At 30.7% G+C, this 12,845-nt stretch overlaps 2 protein-coding genes and 1 long non-coding RNA gene across 3 annotated transcripts; 1 reads left to right on the forward strand and 2 right to left on the reverse strand.

Annotated features, from left to right (window-relative positions):
- Positions 1-1,899: 1,899 nt before the first annotated feature.
- On the forward strand, positions 1,900-2,628 carry LOC126902046 (uncharacterized). Its single transcript, XM_050679068.1, has one exon. It carries the CDS (start codon positions 1,900-1,902, stop codon positions 2,626-2,628), a length of 729 nt encoding a protein of 242 aa, XP_050535025.1.
- Positions 2,629-9,914: 7,286 nt separating this feature from the next.
- Positions 9,915-10,830, reverse strand: LOC126902766 (uncharacterized). The gene is made up of 3 exons (XR_007703314.1): positions 10,714-10,830; positions 10,269-10,526; positions 9,915-10,203 (listed from the first exon to the last, which is right to left on the reverse strand). It is a non-coding gene; the product is annotated as an uncharacterized LOC126902766 (long non-coding RNA).
- A 581-nt stretch (positions 10,831-11,411) lies between these two features.
- Positions 11,412-12,026, reverse strand: LOC126902047 (jerky protein homolog-like). The gene has a single exon (XM_050679069.1). It carries the CDS (start codon positions 12,024-12,026, stop codon positions 11,412-11,414), a length of 615 nt encoding a protein of 204 aa, XP_050535026.1.
- Positions 12,027-12,845: the final 819 nt, after the last annotated feature.

Genomic DNA, 12,845 nt, shown 5'->3' on the forward strand with positions numbered 1-12,845 from the left:
TAGTAAAACCAATACCTTCTCAGCTTCGCATCGAAGCTAATAGTGTTGATATTCAGATTTTTTTTAAAAAATGTACCGACAAAAATCACTAAAAAGTTATAATTGAAAACACTTCAATCGTGACATTATATTTTCTATTTTGACACGGCCCGCGTCGCTTCGTTATACACGATTGCCCCGCGACTCGCGTCACCTTTATTACCCGTCACCCTACTATGGGTATTTGACTGACCAACACCGCGTGTTATACGCTACGGTGCAAAGTCCAGCAAATGCCGCACGGCTGACGACGACCCGCCGCAAATGGTGCGAGAGTCTTCCTCCCGTTGTGAAAACGACAACGTCGACCAACCGATACACACCCGCGCACCGTCGCATACAACGCTGCTAAGCTTTTGTCGCCCAAAGATCACGCCGGACATCGCGTCGTCGACGCCAGCGAAAATGCCGCGATATTAAGCAAAGATTTTCATTATTGTGTTTATCTTTTCGGTTTGTTTTATTTTTTGTTAAAATAACCTGTTGTCGCTCATTTAATAAACGGCCCACGGGTCTCTACCCTCATAACCAGTGTCGACCACATTTTTGCGACGTAAGTCGTGTCAACTGGCTCCCCGGCAAGGATTCAAAACCGGAGTAACTTTATAAAAAGGTAAGAAAACCATTTGCTGACTTGTCTTTATTTTATTTTATTTTTCATATAAGAGACAGCTAGGTGTACTTAGCCACCCTGTGCTGCGAGTTATTTCAGTCATAGCTTGCTGGTGACAGCCAGGGCCATCCTTAGGGGGGGGGGGCAAGCAGGGCCTAGGCCCTGGGCCTCGCGCTTTTAGAGTCTCGCACAAAAATACCAGACCTGGAGAAAGATGAGTAAAAAAAAAGGTCATTGAGAAAATTTTCCTACTTGCACCAGATGATGTAAACTTCCCGCCACTTCTCGCAACTTCTCGCACTTCAAAAAAAAAAAGTAGAGTATTACTTGGCAATTTCATTTAAAATTAATTAGTTCTTGTGATTATATTTTTTTAATTTGTATATTTAAAAAAAGCTGCTATTTAAAGAGAAGTAATACATTTGAAATACAATTTCAAACATTATAAAGGTAAACGTCGAAATATTGTATTAAATTTATATGGATTATATATATAGATCAATTGGTTTACTAATTTCCCCATGTTCATTTTTCACTCAACTCGCATATGCACATACACTCGAGATACGCGATTAGGCAAGGCATGTTATTTTAATCGACGAATTTCGTAGAAAAATAGTCAAAATAATAAAACCATTTATTCACCAAAATAACAAACTGTTTGTACAGGTAATTTTTAGTATGTGTTCGTTTTTCGTGGTCGTTGGAGCTTAAATATCGGTTACCAAAATAAAATGAGTGGCCCATTACGTGATAAATATCGAAAATTTAAAAGTGGTGCTGAAAAGCGAAAACTTAAAAATGTTCAAAAAGAGCAGGATAAACTTTTAAAAAACTCTTTATGTAAATTTTTAAAAAAAGATCAAAATGATTGTGTTGCCGGAAGTAGTAGTCAAGTTAACATTGAAAATAACGAACAAAAATTATTGTTAGACAATATTACTATTAATATTATTGCCACAAAAATACGTGATGAAATAATAAATCGAGTAAGACAAAGTAAATATTTCACAATTTTATTGGACGGAACTCCTGATAAAGGTCACAAGGAGTAGCTTACATTTTTATTGCGCGTTATAGAAATTTCGAAAATTTTCAAATATGAAATAAATGAATATTTTATATGTTTCATTCATACTACAAGTAAGACTGGCTTGAATTTAACAGAGGAAATAAAAGCACAATTGAAACTAATGAATATAGATTTAAATAATTGTCGTGGCCAAGCGTATGACAACGGGGCGAATATGATAGGTCATCATCAAGGAATGCAGTCAAGAATCCTTTCTGAAAACCCAAGAGCTTTTTTTGTTCCGTGCACTGCTCACAGCCTTAATTTACTTCTCGGAGATATGGCATCATCCGTACCAGCTGCTATGAAATTTTTTGGGGTAATTCAAAGAATTTTTGCTGCCTCTACTGAAAGATGGACTATTCTTCTCAAATACGTTTCAGATTTTACACTAAAACCAATGTCAGATACTAGATGGGAATCTCGGGTCGAATCGGTTAAGCCTATCCGTTTTCAATTATGCCAAGTACATGACGCTTTAATAGAAATTAGTGAATCAACGAAGGATCCTAAAATAAAAAGTGAAAGCTCGTCATTAGCAAACTATGAATTTTGTTATGACTTTATTTTAAGTGTTGTTATTTGGTATGAACTGTTATCTGCTATAAATAAAGTTAGTAAGAGTCTTCAGAGCAAAAATATGGAATTGAGTAATGCTGTACAGTTATTAAGTGGTCTTAAAGATTTTTTTTATAATTTTAGAAATGAAGGGTTTGAGTCGTCAAAAAAAATTGCGCAAAATTTATGTGAAGGCCTTGATATTCAAGCAGTTTTTAAACAATCTAGAATTAAAAAAAAAGTTAGGCAGTTCAATTATGAAAGCAAAGATGCACGTCTAAATTCAGCTGAGCAAACATTTTACGATGATTATTTTTTAGCCGTAATAGATCAAGCAATCTTATAAATTAATAAACGTTTTGAACAACTATCTCATCATTCAGAATATTTTGGATTTTTATATAATATTGAAAATTTAAAAACATTTGACGAAGAAACGTTAAGAAAACATTGTATGGATTTAGAAATTTTATTAAAAGATGGTGAAAATAATGATATAAATGGTATTGAACTTTTTGACGAATTAAAAATTTTTTGTAGAATTTTGAACAAACAAATGACTTCTATAGAATGTCTTAATTTAATAGAAACAACATGTGGCTCATTTCCAAACATTTCTATTGCATTGAGAATATTATTGACCCTTCCGATAACCACAGCAAGCGCAGAGAGAAGTTTCTCCAAGTTAAAAATCATAAAAAATTATTTAAGGATATCTATGACACAAAATCGTCTTTCTGATCTATGGTTGTTATCTATGTTTTGTTGATATAACATTATTTGGCCCTAGGTACTAGCCTGGTACTCTGACTATTGATGAGCAAAAAAAAAAAATGTTCATTTTTGACTCGGGCCTCGCAAATTGTAAGGACGGCCCTGGTGACAGCAGTGAATTCCCCACTCGGTTATAGTAAATTGTCGATAGCGCAACAATTGTAGAATTTCACTTAGCTATTTTAACAAGTTTATATTAATTTCACATGTATGGTGTTTGTGAGTTGTGCGTAACTTTCCACGCGCACGTGTCGCGTCGTCTATAACCTTGAGACTAGACTGTCGTAACGCTTTCACCCCACCCTGCTCACCACACGCCTGCAAAACTAATCCTGTATAATTTTATATTTTTGGTTTTCGTACCTGTACACGCGTGCCTGTAATCAATTATATATATATATATATAGAAAAAATTTTTAATTGACTTACCAATACCGCCCGCGTGTAATGCACCTTACGTATATATATTTGTATATTCCTACCGCCGCTGCCGTTATTTGTACCTTAGATATAACGTTCCCCCCGCCCACAAAACAAGGTTATACCTAGTGCATGTTAGTTTTACAACATTGTTTGTAACAATGAGAACATTAGAAACCCGTTTCCTGACTTACTGAACACCCTGTATATATATTCCTACAGCCGCCGCATATGCCTCGCGTACAACGTTCCCCCGCGCTCCGCCCGCTCACAAAACCCAGCTATACCTCGTGCATAATACGTTTACGTACTTAAGTCGCTTTACTTGTATAAATATATATATTCTAATTACTATTAAAAATATATATTAACACGCTTTATTCTCATTAAAAGATATAGAGTGTATTCATTCCGATTACAAAGGATAATATTTATTGATATAAATGATATGATATAATTTTTCTGGAATTTTCGATAAGAGATTAGCCATACATTGTAACACATTGAATCCACGTATTTTTAACACGCTTATATTAGTTTCACCTGTATGTATGTTTGTAACTCTCCAAACGCCACCGTTATCGCATATTCCGTCGTCTAGACTAGACTGTCATAACGCATTCACCCCTCCCCACGCCTCGCTCACCACACGACGGCACACTATTCCTATAAAAATTTATTTTTAGTTATCGTACCCGTACACATGTGCTTGTCATCAATATTATATATATATATATAAACAAATTTTTATTTTGACTGACCAATACCGCCCGCGTCTAATGCGCCTTACGTATATATATTTATATATTCCTACCACCGTTTATACCTCAGGTATAACGTTAGTCCGACCCGACCGCCCGCCCACAAAATACGGTTATACCTAGTGCATGATACGTTTACGTACTTAAGTCGCATTATTTGTATATACAGGGTGATTTTTTTATCATAACCCACTCAATTACTTGCAGAATAATAATAATATAAACATTTTTTTTTTTTTATTATCTTTAGTTACACATTATTCTTGAATTTTTAACTATGTAATACTTTTTAAGTTCATCCCTTATGCCTTGGAGGGGGGTCAACTTTGTTTTTTTAAATGGTAACACATATTTTTAATTTAATAAAATGTTTGAGTTTTTAATTTAATAGTAAATGGCATTTGAATTTTTAATATAACTTTATTAGCTTATTAGATATAAACATTTAAAGTTTCAATTTTTTGAGTTAATATACATGTATAATATACATGGGATTGTAAATAAAGGTAGCTAATTGGATTTTTATAACATCGATATTAGCAGGTACACAGCATTGTTATTATCAATTGTAGTAAGGCAAATTGTTATGAGTTTATAAATACACTAACTGACAATACAGAAAGTATATCTATTGATAATCATAATTGATAATAAACAATCCGTGACTGAGACAGCAATGTCATAAAAAACCAATTAGCTACCTGTATTTGTAATCCCTTGTGTATTATACCTATATATTAACTCAAAAAATTGAAACTTTAAATGTTTATATCTAATAAACAAATTGAGTTTTATTAAAAATTCAAATGCCATTTATTATTGAATTAAAACCTCAAACATTTTATTAAATTAAAAATATCTGTTACCATTTAAAAAAACAAAGTTGACCCCCCTCCAAGGCATAAGGGATGAACTTAAAAAGTATTACATAGTTAAAAATTCAAGAATAATGTGTAACTAAAGATAATAAAAAAAAAAATGTTTAAATTATTATTATTCTGCAAGTAATTGAGTGGGTTATGATAAAAAAATCACCCTGTATATTATAATTACTATTAAAATGTATATATTAACATGATTTATTCTAATTAAGAAATATAAAGTATTCATTCCGATTACGAGGGATGATTCCCGTATCGTCATTTTTCGTCACTACCTCCATGTTCCGGGAGTGGGTAATTTACGCACCTGCTGCTTTCCTTGGGTGTGGTAGCCGTTTCATAGACTCCCTCCCCGGAATCGAACCCTGATTTCCCGTTATTCGTTACAANAGAATCGAACCCTGATTTCCCGTTACTCGTTACAACCATGATATTGATAGTAACTACTATCATAACATGAAACCCAACCAAACCATTGATAATATCAATGCTCTGTACCTGTTAATATCCATGTCATAAAAAACCAATTAGCTACCTGTATTTGTAAACCCTTGTGTATTATACATGTATATTAACTCAACATTTTTTATCCCTATTGTTTGAACACGTGTAGAAAAAATTAATATTTATGGTTTAAATATTACGTTGTCTAAAAAAAAAGTACAAAATATTAAAATATTATATTCACTATTATAAATTAATTTCCATTTTTCAGTTAATATGTTAAATAAATTGAAACATAATATATTATGATTACTCAGTAATATTAATTAAAACTCGTAATACGTGTAACAACTATTTTGTTGGTTGCATCCTTACACCTCGTAATAAACCATATTTTGAAAATTTACCTTAAGTTTTTTGTGAAAATTATTCATGAAATTATATGTTTGTTATGTTAACAACTTTTCAAAACAGTGGCGTATTTAGGAGTAGATCGTGACCTAGGGTGTCATTTTTTCCAATTAAGAACTAAAATCTTATTAAATGTATTATTTATTTATATGTAACATAATTTATAAATTATATCAATTAATCTTAAAATGAATAAATAAAATAAAATTATATAAAATATATGTAACACTTTATTTTCGAAAATTTAAGTATTGTTGTTTTAAAGTGTATTAATCATTTTTAATTTAACTTGTATGCAATTGTAAATACATTTTTGTTAGAATTTGTGTAATTAAATTATTTATATAGTTTTAGCGAATTACTTAGAATAAATTCACATCAAATAAATTCAATTAGCAAATTATAAATGTATGTATTAGTAATAAATTATTGTTATTAAAAAGTATTATATTAATTAAAAATAAATATTAAAATATTAAAAATCAAGCTGTATGAATTTAATTTTCAAAATATTTATTTATGTTATTACAATAAATTGCAAACAATCGTAAAACAGAAATGTTCATCGAACAATACCTAGAACGCCGTATACCTAATGGAACAATAGAATCCGTTTGACGAACGTGACCGTTCGAGAAACGTGTCCGTTCGAGAAACGTGTCCGTTCGTTGAACGTATTTCGAGGAACGTGTCCGTTCGACGATCGTGACCGTTCGAGGAACGTGTCCGTTCAACGAACGGACGATTCAAAAATAGACTCCCAGATCAACGCGTTCGATTTAGCATTTAACAACCGGGTCCCATAAAACCGTTTGTATTATTATTTCCGACCTTCGAAATCATAAAGATTATAATAACATCATTCCCATACAAAACCCATTATCTTAGTGCTATACTCATGACAAAATAGATAGGTATGTCAGCAACAAACGAGTTTTGGACCGTTTGACGCATCCCGCCCTTCTCACCCTTAGTAATAGTTCGCCTCATTTCATTGGGCATAGGTTTGCCCGCCAAAATACAATTCTTTAAATCAAATACTTGACAGCAACTTTAATATTTTGTATTGTTTTTTATGATACCTTTACCTTTTACTATTATTGATTGATATCAATCTATTGTGATATCTATTTATACTACAATATCAACAAAAATGATCAATTTACAAATTATTTGATATGAAATGATTATATTTCACGGCATGGGTATATTAAATAAAATGAACAGCGTTTATTTTAAGTGTCTTAAAATATTTTGAAAACTTGATATACTTACATACTTTTACTCAAAATTATATTTTTGATGACAAAATACCTGTTTGTGAGTTTTTTGGTTGTACTAGCGGTAGTAAAAAAAAATCATTGGTTAAAAATAAAAAAATAACCTTGCATCGATTTCCAAAAGATCCAGTCTTAAGAAAATTCTGGGAAAAACAAATAAGATTAGGCCAAATAACTAAAAAACCAATAAATTTTCTGGTAAAAACAAGTAACTGTTAATTAACATTGTCATATTTTTTTCAGAATCCTAAATAAATTACACTATTATTTCATCGTTATATTTATATTTAGCTGTTTATTATGAGCTTGTTTAATTTCATTTAGCTATTGTTTGTTCATTGCATTTTACAAATGATAATTATGCAATTTATTCTAATAATAAGGATAGGAAAGTTTTAAAACGAAAAGCTATTCCTTTACCTTTAAAATAAGTTTAAAAAACTATTATATTCATGAAATATTATTTCTAAATTACACAAATACATCATGTATTTTACATACTCAATTATAAATTAAATTACTCTAAATAATAAATTATACTTATAAGTTTACATAGCAAGAATCACGTTTTTCCTCTTAAGGAGTACATTACTCCTCCAAAAAAAACATTCATTTAATGAATCTGTAGTAATTACTTCAGCTGGAAAATTCTCTGTGTAACTATTACATTTAAACATCATTTATTTTTAAATCATTCATCAATTAAGTTCAATTTTTTATATAACAAAATTGACTTTTTAGAGAAAAATCATGTGTTCTTGTTGTGTTAAATGTACAGAAAAATACAAAGTTAACCTTTTTCAAGACCTTGAAGTTAAACCTCTCGAAGAGAGTTTAAAGAGTGAAATAGAAAATAATATATTATTCCAAGAATAATACACACATTTATAATATATTTACAGTGCCGATTGTTGAACTCTAAGGGCTCCGGTGCGAAAAAAAAATGTAGGGGCTCCTAATTTAAAATGTTATAAACAAAGTCACAAATATACATCTATGATAACTCTATAGTTACAAAATAATGGAGTACAAAGTATAATAAAATTAATAGTATATTATTATCTACAGAATAAAGAAAGCCTTCAATATAATAGTAAAAAGGTTATCTACTTTACCAACTTGGGCACTAAAATTTTTAGTTGATGAAGGAATATTGACTAGTGTTTTATCATTGATGAAATCTAAAGGTATCTTTACGAATGTAATATTTATAAAAATGTATTTTTAATAATGACTTATTTAAGAATATATTTAACTTTTAATAAAGGAGANTAATATATTGAACTTTTATAATCTACTTTTAATAAAGGAGAACTTATAAGCATAGCTGACAAATTAACTGTAATTTGTTTTGATAAAACCTATATTTCAAGTAGAATTTGTTTTGACAAAAAAAAATGAACGGGTTATTGGACCCCATAAGTGTGTCCAAACAGTTATAGCTCGAGGTACATAAAATAAATATGATAACATAATGGTTATATAAGAAGTGTACTCCTATACTTAATTTAATCAAATTATCCAATGTATAGGGTTAGTAGGTAATTGGAAACAACCAATTATGTATGGTTATGATACTCCAATGACTAAAGATTTGTTATACAAAATTATTCAACAACTGCATTTTTCTGGATTTAATGTCAAAGCGATAATTAGTGATATGGGTTCATCAAGTTATGGAAAACTTTAGATATATCCATAAATAATACTTCTTTTAAACATCCTATCTCAAACTAAAACATTCATGTTTTCGCAGATGTCCCACATCTCTTAAAATTAGCATGAAATCATTTAATTGACAAGTATCTAATTTGTTTATAAAATAATCTCTATAATAATACTTATTAAATAATTATTTTAGAGGTTTTATACTTTCCAATGGAAAATTTATAGGGAAAAATATTTTTGAAGAATTATTTATGTTGAACTCTAGATACGATTTTAAATTGGCTCATAAATTGAACAATAAACATTTATTAGTTGAAGGGACAGGCCGAATGAAGGTTCAATTAGCAGCACAGTTATTATCTAATTCAGTATCTAAAGCTATTGAATATGGCGGAGAAAAAAAATTATTTGAAAAATATAACTGGAAAGAAGTAAATTAAATATTTATTCAGAATTTTTTACATTTTGGATTTCTGTATAAATGTATGCATGGCTAAAAATTATTGTTCTAAAACAGGCTTCAGAAATTGTTTTACTTATCAATAACTGGTTTGACCTACTAAATACTCAACATAAATTTGATAAAGGAGTAAAAATTTATGGCTTAGACGAAACATATCACAATGATTCACTTAATAAAATGAATAGTTTTATCAAATCAATGAGAGTTTTTAAAAAGACAACTTTACTACCTTTTCAAAAGGGTAAAATACTTAAGTCATTTTAAAATTGTTTATTCAAATTTTAGACTATAAAAATATACATACATTATTTTCACGCTATATTAATTCAAACTACTTTGTAGGAATTTTGGTTACCAATTCATCCTTAAAAAATTTACTATTAGATGTAAGAAACTTATACGGTCTTCAATATATCATGACTAGGAAACTTAATCAAGATATATTAGAAAATTTATTTAGTTTCCTAAAAAGAATGTCCGGAAGTGCAAGCAACAATATAACTGCATTGGATTTTAAATACTAATTAGAATTTATTTGTTTTTATGTTGAGTAAGATTACAAGGTATCACTTATAATTTAATACATTTTCTAGTTTAAGGTGGTATGTATTAGGTAAGCATTCTCACTTAGTATTCACTGAAAATACCAATACAGAAGATGGTTATGAAGATAGTCTGTTGAATAATTCAGAATGTATCACATCAGAATTATTCAATAGTTCAGAATTGTCCAAAGATATCTCTAATGATACTGTTGATTCAAAAAACCGCAGTATTTGTGTAAAGGAAACAGATATTCCAAAATCAAATTTTAACTTGCTAGAACAATTTGAAGTATATATAAGCTAAAAATATTTAATGAACCATAAACAACAAATACTTACATTTTTTTTTAGTTGGACATTGAAGAACCATTTGATGAAATAGAAAGAGATGTGTAGAATTTATGGCAGGTTATGTAGCTAATCGGTTCTCAAATAAATATCCAGATTTGATAGATTTAGATGCAGAAGAAAAAAAATGTTGGACTAATCAAATATCAAGAGGCCAATTAAAAATTCCACCAGACAACCTAATGCGAGCAATGAAGCAATTAGAAATATATTTCAGAAGTCTGCATGGTGACAATCTGTCAAAAGCTCCTAAAATTTTTACAACATTAACAAACAAATTAATGTTAAATAATGGAGAGTACAATATACCCAAAGAAGTGGTAGAATATTTAGTTAGAACAAGAACTTATATAAGGCTAAATAATTTAAATAATCAGTTAATTTGTCAAAAATTTACTTAATAAATAAATGTATGTAATAAGTAAAATTAAATTACCAAATAACATTAGGCCAGTTCGCCTTAGGATACTGTGCCGACAAACCCACCTCTTGGCTTTATAAAAAAAAAAAGTAACATTAGTGTGAAGCAAATTATATATCATTTAATGCAATGAAAGCACTTCTAAATATTAAGTATATTATATACATAATTTTTCATTGTTCNCGACAAACCCACCTCTTGGCTTTATAAAAAAAAAAAGTAACATTAATGTGAAGCAAATTATATATCATTTAATGCAATGAAAGCACTTCTAAATATTAAGTATATTATATACATAATTTTTCATTGTTCCTCTATACGCTACAAATTATTTTTGCACAATACAGTGGAGCCCCAGTAATCTGACAAACGTTTTGCAGGTCGTGTCGAACTATCGAATTTGTCGGATTATAGAGTATTCCCTAAGACCTCCTATAGTCCGGAAATTTTAACAAAAGGGTACCTTGTAATCCGGAAAATCACAAATCCAAAGATAAGATTTGGTCTTGATAGGCTCTGGTGTGAAGTACAAATCATTCATCAAACGACTTCTTGAAAAGGTCTTTTGTCATCCACGCACTTTTTTGACCATAATAATGTACAGGCAAATCAATGTTTTTGAATCACATGGTTTATTCGATTTTCCAACGACAACCATTTTTAGCGCGTGTGTACCCGCAGCATTTGCACATGGTAGTATGGTTACACACTCTTTACTTTAGCCCAGGTACGGATTTTTCGTTAAAGGAAACTAAAGTTTTGTTTGGTATCACACGCCAAAAAAGTCCTGATTCGTCTGCATTGTACACTTGTGATGGGTTAAGATTTAAATCTTTCACCTTTTGCAAAAATCTTAATTTAAATGGCTCTATGCAGGTAGCATCATTAGAAAGTTTCTCTCCTGTTATAGTCATTAAACGTATGCCATGACGACTTTTAAAATGTTCTAACCATCCCTTGCTAGCCACAAAATCATCTTTTTTTATAATTTCCTTATAAAAAAACTTAGCTTTCATGGCCAACATGGGTCCCGAAATTGGAGCATGCCTATTTCTTTCCTGAAGAAACCACATGTCCAAAGCTTCTTCCACTTCTGGATGTTCAGCTTTCTTGAGTATCTGTCTCTTGCCTGGCCCACAGTCAGTAGTTGATACGAAGTTTTTAATCTTCTCATGATTTTTTTTAATATCATAAATTGTAGATCGGCCTACGCCATATTCACTTGCTAAACTACTAAAAGATTCATTACGATTTAAACGGTCTAAAATATCACATTTTTTTTTAATTGTCAGTGTTTTGTGCTTTCGCTTCTGGGCTTGTGACGACATAATTTACTAGGTACGTATACGTAATACACAATGAATAAACAGTACACAAAGAATCTATACTTTGAGCACAATAGTGATGGCACAATTGTAACCTGTTCAATCATGCATTATCTACATTAGCGAAGATTGTAAAAAAAATACCCAATAATAATAGACATGTCGGATTACAAGGGGCGCCGGATTAACCAGGGGCCGGATTACCGGGGGTCCACTGTATTAAATATTAACGCATAAATGATCATAATATCACTATATTTATGGAAAATGACCATACAAATATTCGGCTATAGAACCAGCTATAGATGGGATGAAGAGTGGGTTGCGTATCACAAAGTTGTTGAAATACCTATCTATTTTGTCTTGGCTATACTACAACAGTATCACAACAACTAAATAATAATACAAGCGGCCGACGTTGTTGACGTTCATTCGCGAACACATAGCGCGTATTCTCGCGACCGACGATAACGTATTTCCGAATAACAAAAACAAACAAGCGCTTGCGTTTTATTTATTAATTTTTGTTCATTTTCGCAANTCCGGATTAACCAGGGGCCGGATTACCGGGGGTCCACTGTATTAAATATTAATGCATAAATGATCATAATATCACTATATTTATGGAAAATGACCATACAAATATTCGGCTATAGAACCAGCTATAGATGGGATGAAGAGTGGGTTGCGTATCACAAAGTTGTTGAAATACCTATCTATTTTGTCTTGGCTATACTACAACAGTATCACAACAACAACAATAATAATACAAGCGGCCGACGTTGTTGACGTTCATACGCGAACACATAGCGCGTATTCTTG

The sequence above is a fragment of the Daktulosphaira vitifoliae genome, unplaced genomic scaffold (genome assembly GCF_025091365.1).
Source record: "Daktulosphaira vitifoliae isolate Bord-2020 unplaced genomic scaffold, ASM2509136v1 Scaffold_3, whole genome shotgun sequence".
Taxonomy (NCBI): Eukaryota; Metazoa; Arthropoda; class Insecta; order Hemiptera; family Phylloxeridae; genus Daktulosphaira; species Daktulosphaira vitifoliae.

What these genes read in the sequence shown, in the direction of transcription:
- LOC126902046 (XM_050679068.1), top strand. Translation starts at nt 1,900, where the DNA reads ATGATAGGTCATCATCAAGGAATGCAGTCAAGAATCCTTTCTGAAAAC.
- LOC126902047 (XM_050679069.1), bottom strand. Translation starts at nt 12,026, where the DNA reads ATGTCGTCACAAGCCCAGAAGCGAAAGCACAAAACACTGACAATTAAA.